Here is a 19,540-nt window from a genome sequence, read left to right on the forward strand (position 1 = left end):
GGTAAGATACATAAGTCATGTGATGTGCCCTTCTGATTGTAGGGAGGCTGGGACCACATCTCTGTCCGGGCCAATGCCACCAGGGCACCGAGGAACATGTCCAGGGATCAGGAGGCCCATGGCCCAGGTCCTGTTTGCTGCTGAGGCCACTCCTCACCTGGAGGCAAGGACGGTTTGAGCCTGAAGGACCAGAACTGAGCCTTTCTTGTGCAGTATGGGAGGGCATCACCCAGGGCCCCACACACAGGGAGTCAGGTCAGAGTCAGCCATTTCTGCAGCACCGGCAAGAATGCCAGAGGATGAAACTGTGGGGGCGCTGAGTTTGTGAGGGATGCTGTAGGGAAGAGCCAAGATGACAATTCTGTGGGTCCCCTGAGCCCCGGTCTCTGCCTGCAATACCTCCCACCTTTCCAGGCCAGGAACTCAGAGCCCTCTAGAAATTCTGGTCCTGAGAGGCAGAGGCAGGGGAGGACCTTCCACACCTGGAGACCCCAAATCACCTCCAGGAGAAATAGCTCTGAGGTTCAGGTCTACAGGCCTCAGTCTGGCCATTCCTCAGCAGGGTTTCCTGAGGGAGTTTTTGCTTCAAAAGAAGCAAAGGGCTCGATGCCTGTAGGCCTGGCACTCAGGAGACTGAGGCAGGCGAATGGTGAGTCTGAGACTACCCAGGACGACATAGCAAGACAGTCACAAAAATAAATATCTAGATAAGCAAACCAGGCATGAAGGTGCATGTCTGTACTCCAAAGCTGAGGGCAAGGTCAGAAGTTCAAGAGCATCCTCAGACTCCAGAGTAAATTTGGCCAGCCTGGGCTACATAAGACCCTGCTTCAAGAAAAAAAAAAAAACAAGATGGAGAGAGGCTAGCCTGGGCTATATAAAATCCTGCCTCAAAAAACAAGACGGGTATCCTGTTGGTTTGGGGTTCCCTCCTGTGGTGCACTGGAAAGTAATTTCCTTTTAGGGAATCACGGTTATGAACCCCAGTTTAGCCCCTCTTTTAGATAAGGAGGCAGGGCCTCTATGCACAGGATTGTGTTGCAAGGTGTACAGGTCTAGGGGGGAGGCAGCTGGCACCCTGGACTTGAAGGAAGAAATCTGTGCCCTGTGGAGAGGGTCTGGCCTGAACCCCAGGCTTTCTTGTGCTCCCTAGCTGGAGCCCCAAGATGTGAATGCTAGCCTGCCTGGCGTGGCCTAACTAAGCACGGCCCATGGCAAAAGTGTGCCCCAGCAGGCGACGTCTCATGTTTCAGACACTGCCCATGAGTACAGAGCCAAGCCCGTCTCCACTAACTTTGAGACAGGACGGACCCCCCTGACTGGTTTGCCCTGGAATCCTCCCTGTGTGATGTGTTCGGGAGGGGGTATCCCTAGAAGTTAAGAGGAAACTACTCTGGGGTCCCATCCCAAGGACATAGTGGTCCCTCATCCTCCACCAGACATACCCATGTGCAGAGAGGCGCCAAGGGGTCTCCCTCATGTCAGTGTTGGGATTCCAAGGGGACATCCGGGTTTGTCCCCAGCAACTGTGACCTGTGTGTTCTGCACATGGTTCTCAGCTGAGGACCGGCAGTGTCACCAGGGTGATGAATCCTCTCTCTGAGCACCAACTGTTCACCCCCTCAGTGGCACCCAACTCTTTAGGCTCCCCAGATGTTCTATTTAATAAAAATTTATACCACAGCATGACTGGCGGATTTTTATTAGTCATTTATGTTAAAAAGGCGCAGGTCTCCAGGCACCTGTTCCTCAGACCAGAGCACAGTGGCCGTGAAATCTTTTCACTTTAAGATACAGCTGACAATTTCATTAGTGCTCTGAGGGGACTAGGGGGAGAAAAACCAGGTAATTTAAGGAACGTCTTCACCGCGGTGACAGGCAAGACGCAGGCCCTGCTGTTCATCATGGCTTTTCCCTGACAGGTTGCACTTCAGGTTTCTCTGCTTGTGCCCATGTGAAGTCGGTGAGATCTGGAGGCTTAGGACAAGTCTCTCCAGGGTCTTCTTCATAAAGGCCCTGCCTGGTCTCCACACTGGGCCTCAATCCTAGGTGCACAGGTGGAGGGGCGGCTCCAGCCCTTCCCAGGGGCTTGAATAAACCCAGCCCCATTACCCAGCAGGACAGAAGAGACCACACTAGGGGTGTAGAGTAGTTACTGAGGATGCTCCGAGCCCTGGCTTCAAGCCCCAGCCCTGTCTAAACTGGATGTGGAAGTGCCTACCTCTAATCAGCCCCAGCACAACAGATAAAGGCAGAAGTTCATCGTCCTCCCCCACGTAGTAAGTTAGAGGTCAACCTATGCTCCAGTTCCAAAAAAGGATCACCCTGGGCTTGGAACAGGGAGACAGAGCAACAGGACTTCCTGGTATCACAGACTTGTCTCCTAGCCTCCTAGTGGGACTGGAGTCCCTAAAGACCCTTTGATATGGCCCAGGGACATCTAGGTCCTGTGTCACCAGTTAAAGAACTGGACAGCTAACGGGGGACAAAGAGCCACGAGGTTGTGGCCCTACCAAACAGTGAACCTGGACAGCCCTGGGCTGTAGCCAGGCATTAGGGCAGAAGTTTGGGCGGACAGCTTCCTTCCCCTGTGCTTCCTGCAAGGTCGGACAAAAGGAGCCCAGCTCTGGCCTCGGCTCATGTGGAAGCCAGCCACTGTCTGTCGGCAGAGGCCTCTGTGTTCCACTGGGCAGGTCCCCCCTAGCAAGGTAGATATCTGGGCTCTGCCTTTCCAACTTGGAGTTGTGCCTGGCTTCTGCTCACACTGGTGAATTCCCTGACTATTGACCTTTCCCAGTAGCCGTCCCTGAGGAACACACAGGCCCTTAGTCGCCACCTGGCCTGAGTGTGATCCGTGAAGGGTCCAGACCAGCTCTCCAGGACTGGAGAGTGCTACAGATCAAGTCTCACTGGGATGAGGGGACCAACGCGCCCAGGCCTAATCTAGCCTTTATCTATTTCTTCGGGTGCCAGGGCTCTCTCCCTATCCTGCGTTCACAACACTTGGGGGCAGAGGGAGGGGCTGGAGCAGGAGGATGGACCAAGCACAAGTTCAAAAAATCAGTTTCGGGCCAGCCTGAGCTACATAGCGAGACTCCTGTCATTCTAAAGGTGGGGGTGGAGGTATGAGCCCCAAGGAACTCCAGGTTAGTTCTGGGCAGAGAGACAAGGGAGGAAGGAAGAGGCCAAGGACAACTGACAGCAAAGTAGTGAAGCCTGTCAGAGCCAGTGGGGCAGGAACGCCCGGGGACGGAAGCTCGAGGCAGCCAGGCTGCCAACCACTCAGCCCTCCTTATTTATGAGCCGGTCGGGGGAGGGACATGCCTGTCACTCCAGCTTCTGCCTCAGAGAAAACACCAAAGGTACCAAGAGCTAAGTCCAAGCGGCTCGTGAGGGAACACATGGCAGCCATACATCGGGCTAACCAAGAAGAACGTGAAATACCAAGAATGGGGGTTCCCCTGTAATGGAGAGGGGACACAGCGAGAAGTCTCTCTTTGTACAGAGCCTCAAGGGTCTGCCTGATCTCCGCACAGGGCCTCATATCTTAGGGTTAGGTCGTGGTCAGCCACAGCCTAGGACACTGCAGCTTTTCCAGAAGTCTCCAGGCACTGTATGAGGTCATCCACATGTGACCTCCATTTTGGGGTGGGGGGAGGGAGGAAGGGAGGGAGAGAGAGGGAGGGAGGGAGAGAGAGAGAGAGAGAGAGAGAGAGAGAGAGAGAGAGAGAGAGACCGACCTTATTAAAGTCCTATGGGATTGGCTAGGCCTTTCTGACTTCAGTTGTTAAATTGGGCCCAGGGCAATCCTATAAAATGAGACACCACTTGGTTTTGCCATATATTCCCTGAGGGGATTGAGTGGCACTTTGGGTCCAATTTCCCGTAGCCCCACAATATGGGACGGACCTTAGGCTCAGCAGTAGCAGGGACATTTGTAAGTAAGGTTTTCCCTGGAATCATCCCTCAGCCGCCACACATGAATCATAAGGAAGGCAAGAACTCTCCCACCCTGCCCACCCTTTGTCAAAAGGCAGTAAGGACAGGTAGGCTTTCTCTGGAGCTTTGGGCCTTGATATACCTCGAAGGCCCAGATCACTCCCTTGTCCTTTGGGTGGCTAGGAAAAAACTGCCACATGTTCGTGTCTGAGCTGACTTTGGAGGAAAATGGAGTCACCGAAGTCAGCCTTGGGCTGGGAATGCAGCTCAGTTGGTAGGGTGCCTGCTTAGCCCACAGACAGCCCTTAGTTTAGTCCCCAGCGTGGCACCATATAATGATGTAGTCCCAGCCCTAGAGAAGATGGAGGTGAGGAGGATTAGGAGTTCAAAGCCGGCTGGGGCCTCTCAAGAGCTTTCATCAACAACAAAATCCCCTCCACGACCTCAGTAGTGTCATTACCAGTCTGGGGCTTGTGGCCTAGAGGGACCACAGCTGAGATGAGCAGGCCGGGTCACCACTGCCAAGGCACACCGGAAGCCCGAAGCACGTGCTAGCTCCCCTCTCTGAAGCTGTGGATCTGTGTAGAGTATCGTTGCAGGTGGCCTTGAGGCTGGTCCTCGGTGACACCGAGCACGGCCCCAGCCACCTGCTGCTGCTGCTGCTGTTGCTGCTGCTGGTGATGGTAATGCTGGTACAATTTAGGGCCTGGCGCAGGACCTGGCGCCTCCAGCCCCGGGAGGCGGCTGCTGGACATAGTAAGTATGGTGGCTGTCAGCGACTTGATATAGTTCTTGGCCAGTGTGAGGGTCTCGATCTTGGAGAGCTTCTTGTCAGCCCGCACATGCGGGATGACCTCCCGCAGCGCCTGGAAAGCATTGTTCAGTTTGTGCATCCGTTGTCTTTCTCGCTCATTGCTCTCCAGCCGCCTCTGAACGCTGTTCTCCCTGCGGCTGCTGGACCCCTGTCGCCGGCGGCTGACCTCTGCCCGAGTTCCGCTCGCACGGGCTGTCCTGCTCCGAAGACCCTTGGTCACTTCTGATGCCCCTGAGCCTGACTGGGATCTGTCAGGCGTCTGCTCTCCTGGGGTGGCTTCTGCGTCCTGCATGGGTGTCCGGCGCCGAGGGGGCCGGTTCTTGGTCTTCATAGCTCTAGGCTGTTTTTCCCAGGAGGTGGTGGCTGGGAGAGGCCCTTCCGACTGAAATTCAGAACACAGCCCCTCTGCAGTCATTCAGCGTGGCCAGTGGGCATGCAGCTCAGCGATCTCATTGCCAGTGCAGCTGACCACTGGTGCACGGTGGACACCTAGGTGCTCCCCATTCACACTGAACCCAGAGTTGTCTCACCTGTGTTCCCAAAGCCCTGGCAGAACTCACACTGACCCACTTTTCTCTAACCTACCGTCCCTCTCTCCCCACTGATCTGGGAACCCTTTTCAGGTCCCCTTACTCCTTACTGTTGCAAGTAACCTCCTGAGCCTAGGCACTTGACAATTTGTTTAAACCACTCAGGAACAGATCCCAACCCTGGCTTAAGGGTTCCACCCGACACTGTCACCCGAGACAAGCAGCACCCCTTAGACCACTATATTTACAGCTCTCCTGGACATGACACAAGTCCAGACATTATCAGAACCAGAACCGCAGTGCATGCACACAGGACAGCTGACAGGTCAGACTGACGGTGGCCAAGGCCCTGCAGCAGCCCCCAGATCTACCACGTGGACGGCACCAGCCAGTCTGAGTGGAAGCCACCATCTATCTGTTTTCCCCCTACCGCTGCAGGTCCTCTGGTCCCGCTTCTGGGTCCCTTCCCAGCAGTCCCATCCAGTTCCCCCAACCCCTTGGTTTACCTGGGGATCCGAGGCCGTACGCGCAGAGGCTGCCCACGGGGGACAAGGACACGTCGCTTTAGCCACCACAGGCGGGGCTGCGGGAAGCATGTAAATGAGCTCGCTGGGCGGGGCCAGGGCGGCACCTGCGGCCACGCCCCTCGCTCTGAGGACCGGTGCGGACCCGCCTCCCCTTTCCTCCCTCTGGGTCTGAGAGCCCGCGGCCTCCCGGGGACTTACCGGAGCGGGGTTGGGGGAGGGGAACTCCGGATCGCACCTGGCCAGGACACCTGGCCTTGGGGTCACGACTCAGAACAGAGTCTAGGATAAGCCACCCTGCGCAGTCTTACAGGAACCGCAGCCACCTCCCTGAGCAAAGCTGGCAAGACCTCTTCCCCTGCCCTAGGGCGTGCTGATTTTTCCAGCGGACTCTGCGAGTCCTAAGGGCTCAAGAACACGGCTGCTTCCTTTTTTGTCTCCCCTCACTGAAATGGGGTGTATCGGGGATGCCACTCAATCACCAGAGCTCCTAGTGGCAGGGTGTCACAGTTATCAAGAGTCTGACAATTGGGAAAACCAACTAACCCACCAACCACATGGCTGCCTATCCGTTGCTAGCTCCTGCCTCGGTTTCCCGAGGTTACACGGGGATTACAATATAAAAGGTTATGGGACAGTAAGATGCCCGTGGGTAGAGGGACCTGACACTAGATCTGATGAGTCTGGGGCCCACATAATGGAAGGAGAGAACCCACTCCTCCAAGTTGTCCTCTGACCTCTCTACGTGTCATGCTGCTCACAGAAAACAGGTTTTCTTGCTAGCCCTTTTCTGTCTATTTTTGGTGTATGTGCAAGCTCATAGGTCAGAGGACAACTTGCAGGAGTCTCTTCTCTACTTCCACCACCTTGTGCTGGGGTTGAACTCAAGTCATTAGGTTTGGCAACGGGTGAGCCACCTTGCCAGCTGTAACACGCAGGCTGCCCTTGAGCACCACCTGATCCTCCAGCCTCTCCTCTGCCTCGCAAGGGCTAGAACTGCAAGTGGGTCACCGCACACACTCAGCTGACGTGTGTAGAAAACATTCTTTAATCCAGTGAGTGCTGTAGTTACAGATGCAGTCGGTACAGTGGTGCAGTGTGGTGTCCAGGGACCAAACCCAGCGCTTCATGTGTGCTAACTACATCCCTGGCTTTTGTTTTTTTGTTTTTTTAAGAGACAGAAACTTCACAGCCAAGCCTCAGCCTCTTACTCTGGGAATTAAGGGTCACTCTGCTCAACGAATAGTAGTTTTTCCCGCCATGGGCTAATAGGACAAGTCAAAACGCAGCCAGGACTCTGCATAACTCTGGGTGAGTTCTCTGTTCAGCAGGCTTGGGTCTCAGGCTGGTGACACAGCCATGTGGTTAGTGGTTCTGGTAGAAAGCTGTCACCTCCCTCATGTCACTTGGACTTCAGTGAAAGAACTGGAGAGAGGGGTCAGAGCTGAGATGCCCCCATACTGCATACAACTGTTTTTTGAGACAGGACCTCATTTGTACCATATCTTGGGCTGGTTTTGAACACACAGCAATCCTCCTGCCTTAGCATCCCAGGTGCTGGTATTAAAGGAATGTACCATACCAAACCCAGTGAAAGGCTTTGGTGTGTGTGTGTGTGTGTGTGTGTGTGTGTGTGTGTGTGTGTGTGCACGCGCATGTTGTGTGCCAACGGATGTGAACCAGCAAAGTGTTCAACATCAGTTGTTCTCAGGTGCACCACTTTGTTGGTTTTGAGGCAGGATCTCTCACTGGCCTGGATCTGGCTTAGTCTGCTAGGCGGGCCAGTGAGCCCCAAGGGTCTGCTGCCTCTGCTTCCCCCGAACTGGACGATGCACACAGGCTCCACTCTACCTGACCTTTTCATTTTCAAACATCATGGGTTTTAGAAACTGAACATGGGTCGTCTCAGCAAATAAGCCATTTCCCAGCCGGAAAGGCCAGCCGTAATCTCTGGGAGTAGCATTTGGGGCCTGGGCCAAGGCCAAATCCTTACATGCCAGATCTCACTAGAACTCCTCAGTAAGTAGAAAGGCTTGGATTACAGAACCCACAGCCACACAGGCAGACTCTATGGTCCCCTGAGAACCATCCCATGCCCTTAGGACTGTGGGGAGCTCAGAGATCTACATCAGTGGGCCAAACCCACACATGGAAAAAACAAGGAATAAACATAGCAACGGAGATTATTATAAATATATAACTATATTTATTTTGAATATTAAATAGTTTTTAAATTACAAGCAATTTATTGAATCACACTAAGCTTCAATATACAGTAAAAATCTTACAATTTAAAAATGTACACAATTTAAACTCCAAGTTCATTAACTGTTATATTGCCGTGAACCCCATCTGATTGTGTTAAGTACAACCTCGTAGGTGCCGGGCTATGGGTGTGACTGCCCTGCCCAGATCCCTGGCCGTGGACGGGACGAAACAGTGGGCACATGCACAAGTCCAGTCACCAAGACCCAGCTTTGCCTATGCAGGCAAACCAAACACCGTCTGTTCAAGCCCGGGACAGCAGCGGGTGACGCAATACTGTCGACACATCTTAAGAACGTCTGTGGAAGTTAAGTAGTTTCCTAAGAGCCAAGACTGCGACCCCCGTTTGCTGCTTGAGAAATATTGAGATGTATGTTTGACGCACGTACCCGTGTCTGCCCACTCTTACTAGAAGGTGGCTCCTCTCAAGCGGGATGCTCTGAAGCGAGGCGCACAGAGCCGAACACTTGGTTGCACCTGAGTTTTCAGGCTGAGGGGTGGGAGGAGGCTGAGGAGCTGCCTGTCTTTCCCCGTCCTGGGGACAGACATGCAGTAGGTCACTAATTCTACAAATGCCCTATGGGAAGTATGAAAAAGAGGGACGGTTTCAAAAGGCATTTTACAGCAGAGAGACAGACTTCCTTAGAGAAACCCATCTCCTGAAAACCAAGCCTGTATGTGGGGAAAAGGAGGGAGGCTGCTTGCCATTGCAACCCCGATGAATGGCTTCTGGCCCAGACAGAGTCTGAGTCTCGGGGGAGAACTACTTCTTTCTGACTTATAACAAACAGAAGATATCAAAGAAGGACTTGGAGGGCTCATTGTTTTTATTAGAGGATTAAAAGTCAGTTTCCAGTCTGGTAGGTGGAGGATGAGGCAGAGTGCAGAAAGAAAAGTCACTGAGCCCATCGCACGCCAGCCACAGGTGCCACTGGCTCGTTTCATCGCTTACATGAGTGACCAGGTTTGGAAAGCCCCCCAAAACCAACCAAGTTATCATTAAAAAATAAAACCAGCTGGGTATGGAGGCTGCACTCAGGGGGCAGAGGCAGGTGGATCTCTTGAGTTCGAGGCCAGCCTGGTCTACAGAGTGAGTTCCAGGACAGCCAGGGCTACACAGAGAAACCCTGTCTTAAAAATCAAAAACCAAAACCTAAGCCAAAGCAAAACCCACATTGGATGGCAAAGCGCATGCTCACATTTAAAACCGGGCTGAGTTTAGTCTACTGAAATTTCTGTATATTGCTGGAGATTGGGGGAGGATGTGTTGACGACCGAGTGTTATACAAAGTCTTCCCTCCCATGCGACGCCACAGAAAGAGCCACCCCATCCCAACCTCAACTCAATACATAAAATGCTTTCGTTTTGGCAATGAACCATGAGAGCGATATGGATAAATAGAAATGGGATGTATTGTTAAAATCCCTTTAGCATGGTGAAAGACGGCCAGCCCTCAAATGTCAGTCGGTCTGTCCCAGGCTGGCTGCGGAGAGACTATAAATATATACGAGTCCACCTGACTGTAATCAGGGAATCTGCACTTCTTAAACCTAGAATTTGAAACAAAAACTTATTATAATTATGTCTCCTTTCTTTCTCAACTAAGACTGGTAGATAGAGGTAAAAATTAAAAACAAAATCAGAAAGTCCACAGAGCAAAAGTTCAGTTATGACAATTTTGGCAAAGTCACTTTCAAATGCCTGTTTTGAATACACATGTCACAAGATCCAGTGCTTTCTACGGAGTCCAGGCAGGCTAGGTCTGCACCAAGTATGGGAAGAGGAGACTCTGTTCTCAAATTCCTTCTGCTGATCGTTAAAGTTATTGCTTAGTATAAAAAATTCATGGATCGAATCAGAGTTGGTAATAAAGGTCATAATTGCTACGTAAACTCAAGCTGACATTCACACCTGTACTCTGATGGACAGCACAATGTCCTGGCCAGGGCCTGGAGACTCCTCCCATGGTCACACTGGAGTCTGGGTAGCGGGGTCAGCACCGGGAAGCATTTGGGGTGAGGAGCCCAAGTGAGAAGACCCACCCCAGCAGGTGCAGTTCCCTGCCATGCTGGCTACCAACACTTCCTCTGTCAAAGCAGAACTCCAGGGCTGCAGAGTGAGGCCTCGCTCTTGTGTTGGGGACAGCAGATTCCTCCGAAGATATACTGAGGCTATGCTGAAGATGTGAGATCCCTTTCAGAAAAAGAGGAGGGCTGGGTGCTTGATACAGGAGGGGGGCCACGGGGTGGCTGGAGGCCCTGCTGGGGTCCCTGCCCTCCTCCTTGCAGCTACAGCAGGCTGCCTGCATCCTGGGTGCTATAGCCTGGAATGGGAAGAACCCGCCCCAGACATTTCCAAACATTTCTCCCAGCAGTACCCAGAGTAGACAAACTGCTCTTGTCACTTGCAGCTCTGTAGGGACCAGTGTCTGTCTCAGAGGTCCCCCTGCCTGAGGGACACAGGGCTCCTGGAGGCTGGTCTCTGTGCAGAGGAAGTGGTGCCTCACTTCAGCAGAAAAGGACCCTGGGCACTGAGTTCTGGGTGTATCTCTTATAGGATTTCTACCGAAAGGATTTAAAAGCATGAGAGGCAGGCTGCCCAGAGAACCCACCTTATACAGAAACATGCACGGTGCAATCGATGGAACGGAACAGGAGTTTTGGCCTCAACAAAAATATTTCCTCTAAAAACATAAACCACTAACACGCAGAATCGGAGCGGCCTGGGGAAGAGTACCTGTGTGCGGGTCTCATAGGTGCGGAGACAGAAGGACACTCAAGATATTGAAGCTTACAGTACCATGCAGAGCGACGCACAAAACAGGAAAAAAAGAAAAAAGAAAGAAAGAAAATCAAACCAGTGGACAGCACCAGCTTGGCCCGCCATCTTTTCCTCGGATAATTTACGATGCTCTACAATACTGGGAGCTCAGAACACTCACCCACAGTGCAGTCAAAGAGCATTAGTGATTTTCTTAAAGACAATAAATATGGCTCACTTATGAGCATTCCCCTGGTGCGCCCTTCTGTGGCACCATGCCCAGACTGGAGGCACAGGTGTGGTGAGGTGGACATCCACACAGCAGACAGACCTACGGCCTGAGGTGCACAGGTCCTCCAACACTCATGTGCCAGAGCAGTGTGGCAGTGTGACCACCTCAACAGGATGCCCAGCACGAGAGCACATCTAGTCAGGAGCGGCCCAGGCGAGCGCGGCAGAGGGAGCTGGCTTGCTGGCCCAGTTCTCCATCACTCCTGAGCTTTCATTCCCTGTCTGGTGCCAGTCAGCATGGAGTCGATGTCGTTGCTCAGGTGCACAGGCAGGAGCGAGGCTGGCTAGGAGAGCGTGTCCACGGCCACCTAGTCCTTGTCTCCATCTTCACTGCTGCCTAATCCCAGACAGAAGCCACAGGAAAGAGCAGGTCAGTTTTAAAAGCTGACTACCCAGGCAGTGACAGCATGGAGGCGACCAGACCAGAACGGCAGGAAAAGGAACCGTGACTGGTGCCTTCCTTTGCTGCCCTGTCCATCTCTCCTCCCCACAGTTTGCAGGGCTCTGCACACACAGCTGCTTGGCTCCCACAGTGGCTCCATGGTCACACTCAGGGGCTCTGAAGTAAACCCGCCTGACCTGTGCGCCTGCCCCCAGAGATCCTTAGCTCCAGGCTATCTCACTGGCACAGGTGAAGACCAACTAAACAAACACAAGTGCTTTACAGCCTCCATTTATTATTTGATCTGTAAACTTCAAATAAAAAATGTACCTATTAATATTTATCTGCTGATCTTGGTATAGAGAAAGGGGCCCATATGTTAGATATTGCTACTTCAAATGGCCCTGCTGTGAGTTCCCAGCTGGCCCTGCAGTATCGCACGGAGACCAAGACTTAATGACAAAATCAACACTGCTGGGAAGAGTCAGAGAGCCTGGGCTCAGGTCCAAAGCACAGGTCAAGTGTGCCTGGAGCAGGCGCCTGCACAGGGTGCTCCTCTGGGACAGATGTGTAACCTGAGGAAGCTAGCGGCAAAGGGGGGGGGGGGAGGAAGAGACATTGCAGAGCCCACTCTAGAACCTCCAAGCTCCAAGGACCAGTCCAGCAGGGCTAGACAGAAATGGGCACTGGGAGTGAGTGCAGTGTGGGAAGTGTGGCAGCATTCACGTTGTCAGGACTGACAGATACACCAGCCCCTATTTTAGCTGCCTTGGAATCTGAGGCAGAAGGCTTCAAAGTTTAAGGCCAAACTAGACTACAAGAGTGAGTTCAAGGATAGTCAGAGCAACTTGCTAAGACTTTGTCTCATAAACAAAACAAAAAGTAAGAAGAGACTTGTTGGGGATGAAGCTTTTAGTGATAAAGCAGTAAGAAGCTGGGCGCGTGGCTCAGTGGTAGAGCCCCTTCCTAGAATCCCCCAGTGAGGGGCTGGGGGTGTGGCTCAGTGGTAGAGCCCCTGCCTAGATTCCCCAGTGAGAGGCTGGGGTGTGGCTCAGTGGTAGAGCCCCTGCCTAGACTCCCCCAGTGAGGGCTGGGGGCGTGGCTCAGTGGTAGAGCCCCTGCCTAGAATCCCCCAGTGAGGGGCTGGGGGTGTGGCTCAGTGGTAGAGCCCCTGCCTAGAATCCCCCAGTGAGGGCTGGGGTGTGGCTCATTGGTAGAGCCCCTGCCTAGAATCCCCCAGTGAGGGCTGGGGCGTGGCTCAGTGGTAGAGCCCCTGCCTAGAATCCCCCAGTGAGGGGCTGGGGCATGGCTCAGTGGTGGAGCCGCTGCCTAGAATCCCCCAGTAAGGAATGTGCCTCAACGGTAGATCCCTGTGCTTAGTATATCCAAGGAACCCCACTACCACCATCACCCCCACAAACTGAGAATTTTCCAACAGATTTATATAATTTATATAATATCAGGGCAGGCTAAAATAGCGTCAGATCACCATCCTAGGTCTAGGGTAAAAGCGCTCCTGGCTGAAAGCCATCGTGCCTGAGCTTGGTCCCAACCCCAGCACATGCAGGGCTTCTCTTACCTCCTTGTTCAATGTCTGAGTCCGTGAGGTGTGTGAGGGAGAAGCTGGCAATGTTGGCAGGAGAGATGGAGAACCGGGAGCAGGGGGACACGTGTGGCCAGCTCTGCTCTGAGCTCCTGGCCGGCGGCGGAGGAGAAAAGTATTTGGAAGTTTGAAGAGAAGGCTTGGAACCCAGAAGGCTTGTTGTTTTTGACATGAAAGGATCTGGGGAGAAGTCATCGTCCCATTCGAAGCCTCCGCCTGCAGTGAGGACAACACCCTGTTATCTGCAGTATCAAGTCTTGATAAGGAGAGGGAGCCCAGCGCATACAACACAACCGGCCAACAGATGGCAGAACAGACACACAGACAAGGAAGTCCTTTAAAAACAATGGTGCTCCTTTCCAACAGCATGACCAGGGGCTAGGCCTGGCAGCACGTGTGTACTTGGGAGACAGAGACAGGAGAGTCTCTCTTAAGGCTCAGGTGAACCTGGTCTACATAGTGAAACTGTTTCAAAGACAAGCAAACGCCCCTGCCCCAGGACTTTGCGACTGAGCGACGCAGCACAGTACCTTCTTCATCCGTGGAGCTCTCGGAATTCATGCACCTGCTTAGGTAGGGTGACCCTGTGGATGCTGCCGGGCTGCTGGGCCCAGGGCCATGTGCTTCCCCTCCGCAGTGCCCCAGCTCTTTGGTGGGGGTTTCCTGAAAAGACAAACAAATACTGCAGTCAGCCTGTTTGTTTCCTGGAGCCCACGTGTTTCACACCTCAGGCTGACAGGACCATCGGGTAAAGTATGCTAAAGGAATTATTAACTTTTATGAGTAAAAGGCAACATCAGAGCCCCTGGACCTACAGATAATTATGAGCTGCCAACGGTGCTGGGAACCAGGTCCTCTGCAAAGTCAACCACTCTTCTTAACCTACAAACATCTCTTTAGCCCCCATCTCCACTACCCTTTCAAGGCAGGGTCTCACTGTGTAGACCAGGCTGATCTCAAACTCTAGGTGATCTGCCTACCTCCTGGCCTCCAGATTGCTGGGATTAAAGGTGTACATCACCAAGACCAGTTCTCTCCATCTCTGCCACTGATCTCTTGATCCTGCCAATCTCCTAATGATGGGACTACAGGCCCGTGTTACCATATATGACAAGATTCTGCAGTCTGAGGTCCCTCAAGTGTAGCCTCAGCACCTGCGTGAGGCATGTGAGACCGTCCTGAGCCCCCTGAGGAGGAAATGAACAGGAAGGTGCAGGAGGGAAGAGCCCCAGACACCATGGTGGTATCAGAGCTGCTGGCCGGCACAGCTGGAAAGTGTGAACTGGCCACAAACAAGGCACCAAAACTGAAAACACTACGGGATGAGGGATGCTGAGATCCTGCACGCTTAGAGGGCACATGGTCAGTCCAGACCAGAAAGAGGAACTAGGACTGATACCAAAGCTCACAGGAGGCTGAGCTGTGGCCTACAGTCAGCTGTGAAGGGAGGCCTAAGAAAAACGGACCAACACTTCCCAACCTGAAAAGACAGCGTCCCCGTGGCACGGTGGGAAAACACAAAGTCTATAAAGTGATCCAGCCTTCCAGGAGCCAGGACAACCTCACTGCACAGAAGAAATGATCCACACAGGTGCCAGAGGTCACAAGTACTAGATTAATCTGAGGAGTTTCAATAGTGGGGCCAATGCTGACAGGAAGGATTGTCAACTCGGGAGCTGCAGTACAAGGTCCCTTAAATGTAGCTTCAGCACCTGCACAAGGCATGCGAGACCGTCCCCAGGAGACAATGTGAGCTGAATAACTGGTTATTGGTGGAGAGAGGGCAAAGGAAGTTGAGAAAAGCTGAATGAACTTCACCAAGAGGACAAGACATGAGACAGCAACCTGGAGAACCATATAAAGCCATTTACCTTAAGTTCTTTTCTTTTTTACAAAAGTTGATCATGCTGTTTTTATATGTTAATTTATTTACTCTGTGGGGATAGTGAGCCGCACATGCTGGCACACATGGACAAGAGGACAACTTGTGGGAATCGGTTCTCTTCCTTCTCTATGTGGGTCCAAGGATCTAAACTTGGGTCAGCAGGCTTGGAGGCAAGCACTTCTTAACACTGAGCTATCTTGCCAGTCCTACTCACTCTCCCTCACCCATATGTGTGTGTGCATGCATGTGCGAGTGTGTGCCCCCACTGAGACAGGGTCTCATAAAACCCAGGCTCAACTCCAATTAGCTATGTAGCCAAGGATGCCCCTGAGCTTGGAGCCTCCTGTCTCCTTCCTAGTGCCGGGGTTACAGATTGTACCACACGGCCATCTGAAGAGGAGCTGGGTATTTATGAGCGCTAAGCAAGCCCTTTACCAACTAAGACTCACTCCTAGCTCATGGTGGTTAGGATTAACTCAAGGTCTTACACAGGCTAGGCAAGTGCTCTACCACTGAGCTACAGCCCTAGACCTAATGAGGCTTGAGATCTGCCCGATGGGGTTTTTCCACGGATGTAGATAGAATGCACATGACCAGGTCATGGAGGAGGGGCCGTCTCTGCACTCTTGTATCAAGTGGTGAACTCCTGCTTCCAAGCTGACCCAGAAGGTAGCATACAGGCTGGAACCCCTGGGACAGCCTCCTCCAGTGCTCCATGCTATCACCCAGGACAGAGCCACAGTCTGACAGCAGCGTTCCCGAGGAAAGGCAGAAACTGACGCACGGGCAGAAGCAAATGACACACCTGAGCCCAAGCTCGCCACTGAAAACAGACGGTTTCATTCATAAACACCAGCCGTGCAAGCCAGAGGACTTGAATGTGGATCCCGGGCACCCGTGTCTGCCAGGCCATGGCACAGGCACCACAATCTGAGCGCTCATCTCACCGCCCGCGGAGTAGAATCAGACTACAAGTCCACACTGGAAAGATACAAGAAAATGACTAACCAGAGCCAGCCAGGTAGCCTGGTAGGGAAAGGCGCCCACTGCCAATGCGTGAGTTCTAGCTCTGGGACCCACACAGTGGAAAGAGAGAACCCATTCTCCCAGGTTGTCCTCTGACCTCCATATGTGCCCGTGGCGTTTGCTCATCTACACTTGCACATGCTGCAGAGACAGAGGAGCAAGGGGAGAAGTGGGGATATACTCCACGGGGAAAGGAGCTTGCTGCCAAGCATCAGGACCTGAGCTGGAGTCTCAGGACTCACAGGGTAGAGAAACGATTCCAACTTATTCTCTGACCTCCACATGTACTCTGTGTCATGAGTGCATACACACTGAATAGAAAGGTAATAAATAGAATGAATGCAGTAACCATAAAGAAAAGAAAATCTCTACCTCTCAGAATTAAATAATCTAACTAAGTATTTGATGGGTCAAAGAAGAAGTCTTAGGGAAAACTAGAAAATAATTTGAGCTGGACGAAACAGAAATACAACATATTTAAAATCTTTGGGAAGCAGCTACAGCAGCAAGGATTTTTATACCATTAAAGGCTGATAGAAAAATGTCTTGAGAGATTTTTACCTTCAGAATCTAGGAAAAGGAGAGATGGCTCAGCAGTTAAGAGCGCTGGCTGCTCTTCCAGAGGTCCTGGATTTGATCCCTAGCACCCACTTGACAGCGGCTCACAACCATCTCTAACTCCAGCTCCAGAGGATCTAACGCCCTCTTCTGGCCTCTGTGTGCACTGCATACATGAGGTGCACAGACATGCATGCAGGTAAAATACCCACACTCACTAAAAACCAGAAAAACAAAACTCAGGGAAAAACCCAACCCAATGTGAGGAGAAGGAAGTCCTAAAGATGAAGGAAAGAGCAATGGAATTGAAAAGAGAGAACAATAAAGAAAATAAATCCAGGAAACAGAAAGCCATTCTTTGGAGAGGTTTACACATCTTAGTCTCTTCCAGAAGCTCCCTGAAGAAGAAGCCACTTCCCCACTCATCACTGCCCTAATAGTTCAGCCAAGGACAACACCAAACAGCAGAGCAAAACAAAGAAAGCCAAAACTCAAACCAACTTGACAAACAAGAGGCAGGCTCTCTTCTGCTCTGAGGAGGAAGGCTGGCTGCTTCTGCAGGTCAGCCTTGGGGAAAACCCTGGAGGCAGCTGGAGTGGGGAGGCAGCCGTCTAGCCCAGCCCTGGCAGCTACTTTTTCCCTTCAGCCAATCCCACACGCAGCAGTAAAGACAAGAGCTGATTGTTGTTTACTTTTGATCTTGTGTGCTGGCCACACACCCTCTACACTGTGTGTGACCCCAGCCCTGAGAAGCTTGGTAAGAAAGGAAGTGACTAGAGTCCAGCATCCTAGAGACAGGGGGAAGAGTGCTGGCAGCCTGCACCACAGTACCCTGAGAAGGTGCTACCCAGAGCCAAAATGAAGCCAAGCGCTTGACTCTGAGAACAAAACAAAACAACAACAACAAAAAAACAACAAAAAAACAAACAAAAAAAAAAAAAAAAAAAAGGAGGGCAAGCACTGCCAGACATCAAGGATCGATCCTGGGTCTTCTGTCACATGGGAACCATTCTCAGGCTTAGTCGTAATCTGACTGATTCAAGGAGCAATGTGCCAGTATGTGATGGCTAACACCTTCAACCCAGCACTCAGGAGACCGAGCAGCAAGACCACCAGTTCAAGAGTAGCCAAGGCTACAAGCGAGAGTTCAAAGCTCACTTGAGCAACATACCTGTCTCAAAACCAAAAAGACTAGGGATGTATGGCAGCGACAGTACACTACTAGCCTAAGGCCCTGGGTTCCATTAACAGCCACATGAACCAGTAACTCCAAACTTATGAAGACCAGAAAGGAAAGCACAGAATATGGAGGGAAGGAGGGAGGGAGAAAAGAAAGAAGGGAGGGAGGGAGGAACAAAGAAAGGGAGGAAGGAAGAGAGGGGATGGGGAGATGGTTCCATTTGTAAAACCCTTGCCACGAAAGCCTAAGGATCCAAGTTCAAGTCCCAGTATCCATCTAAAATGGTGGATCTCTGGGGACATGGCTTAACACGGTCACTCAGGAAACCTGGGTTTGATACCCAGCAGACACATGGTAGCCAGGGGAGCCCTCTTGTGACCTCTTGGGGACCCAGGCATGCAAGTGGTACGCAAAGATTATATCTACCCACCTATCTATCTACCTACCTACCTACCCACCCATCTATGTATCTATATATGTATGTATGTATGTATGTATGTATGTATGTATGTATCTATCATCTATCTACTTACCTATTATCTATCTATCTATCTATCTATCTATCATCTACCATCTATCTACCTACCTATTATCTATCTATCATCTATCTACCTACCTATTATCTATCTATCTATCTATCTATCTATCTATCTATCTATCTATCTATCTATCTATCTGTGAGATCTAGGTTTAGTACGATACTCAGTCTCAAAAATTAAGAAGGGCAGCAATCAAGGAAGACATGTGACATTGACCTCTGACCTCCACATGTAAGAAGACATGAGGGGTGGGGGGGGAAGAGACAGAGACAGAGGGAGAATGAGGGCTCCAGCTACAAGTTGCTCCATTTTATGTACCCATCAAGCAGAGCACACACTAAGCTACCAAGGGTCAGAGCAGAAGGGCTGTCCTGCTGCCCGCATGTTACACTCTCCACACACACTCCACAGAGGATGCTGCTGGCCACTCCAGAACTCCCTGCCAGCACTAGGCCTGCACCCAAGAGGTTCGGATTACTGACAATTGCCAGACTCTAAAATTTGGTCAACTAATTTCAGCAGAACTCTGAATCTCTGAGTTCAAGGCCAGCTTGGTCTACAGAGTGACTTCTTGGATAGTCAGAGCTACACACAGAGAGAAACCCTGACTCAGAGAAAAGACCACAGGTTATAATGACATGGATGAGGACCTCCTGGAGAGCTTAGCTATTGCTTGTCCTGAGCGCATGGGTAAGCCAGGGGCTACGGGGCAGCCAAAAACTGTCGGCTTTGCTCTGCCTTCCTGCCTTGAACGTGGTAACTCGGAGCCCAGTCACGTCCCAGGTGGCAGTCATTATGACAAAGGTCACTTCTAAGGCTTAGTATCTATCCTAGTACTGAGACAGGAGAGCCAATGCACAAGTTTCCCATCATGTCACACACTGCTCTGTGGGGAAAGCTGATGCAGGTGGTTTGGACTCCAAGGGGAAGCTGGCATGAAGGACAATGGACCAAGAAGATGGTGTCTTTGGAGTTGGAAATTATAAAATTATGGGGGTTGCAAAGATGGCTCAGAAGATAAGACACTTGCCAGCAAGCATGAGGACTAGAGTTCAAGTCCCTAGTCCTCATGTAAGTGAAGAGAAGCACCCACAAGTCATCTCGGGGCACAGAAGGTAGGGATGGAACCCCAGAGCAAGCTGGCTAAGACGAGCTGAATCAGTGAGTCTGGGGTGTAAGTGAGAGAACCTGACTATACACAATGTGGGAAGTGAACAAAGAAGACAGGCGGCATCAACCTCTG

General features: G+C 51.7%; 3 protein-coding genes across 8 annotated transcripts in view; 1 reads left to right on the top strand and 2 right to left on the bottom strand.

Annotated features, from left to right (window-relative positions):
• The window catches only part of Tecpr1 (tectonin beta-propeller repeat containing 1), a 30,086-nt gene extending 27,982 nt beyond the window's left edge, over positions 1–2,104 (top strand). For 3 of the 4 annotated variants that reach the window (XM_017598316.3, XM_039089351.2, XM_039089350.2), the window contains one exon: positions 43–2,104. In XM_017598316.3, coding sequence (XP_017453805.1) covers positions 43–144 — 102 coding nt within the window. In that variant the 3' untranslated portion in view covers positions 145–2,104. 4 annotated transcript variants of the gene reach the window in all.
• On the bottom strand, positions 1,686–5,862 carry Bhlha15 (basic helix-loop-helix family, member a15). The gene is made up of 2 exons (NM_012863.2): positions 5,790–5,862; positions 1,686–5,135 (listed from the first exon to the last, which is right to left on the bottom strand). The coding sequence occupies exon 2, from the start codon at positions 5,082–5,084 to the stop codon at positions 4,491–4,493; it is 594 nt and encodes a 197-aa protein (NP_036995.1). The 5' UTR covers positions 5,085–5,135; positions 5,790–5,862; the 3' UTR covers positions 1,686–4,490.
• Positions 5,863–7,990: 2,128 nt separating this feature from the next.
• Lmtk2 (lemur tyrosine kinase 2) overlaps positions 7,991–19,540 on the bottom strand; it is an 81,965-nt gene continuing 70,415 nt past the window's right edge. For all 3 annotated transcript variants that reach the window (XM_039089354.2, XM_039089353.2, NM_001427236.1), the window contains exons 12-14: positions 13,640–13,772; positions 13,086–13,325; positions 7,991–11,461 (exon numbers count right to left, since the gene is read on the bottom strand). In XM_039089354.2, coding sequence (XP_038945282.1) covers positions 11,433–11,461; positions 13,086–13,325; positions 13,640–13,772 — 402 coding nt within the window. In that variant the 3' untranslated portion in view covers positions 7,991–11,432. The remainder of the gene's footprint in view (positions 11,462–13,085; positions 13,326–13,639; positions 13,773–19,540) is intronic.

This window comes from Rattus norvegicus, chromosome 12 (genome assembly GCF_036323735.1).
Source record: "Rattus norvegicus strain BN/NHsdMcwi chromosome 12, GRCr8, whole genome shotgun sequence".
Classification (NCBI taxonomy): Eukaryota; Metazoa; Chordata; class Mammalia; order Rodentia; family Muridae; genus Rattus; species Rattus norvegicus.

What these genes read in the sequence shown, in the direction of transcription:
- Bhlha15 (NM_012863.2), bottom strand. Translation starts at nt 5,084, where the DNA reads ATGAAGACCAAGAACCGGCCCCCTCGGCGCCGGACACCCATGCAGGAC.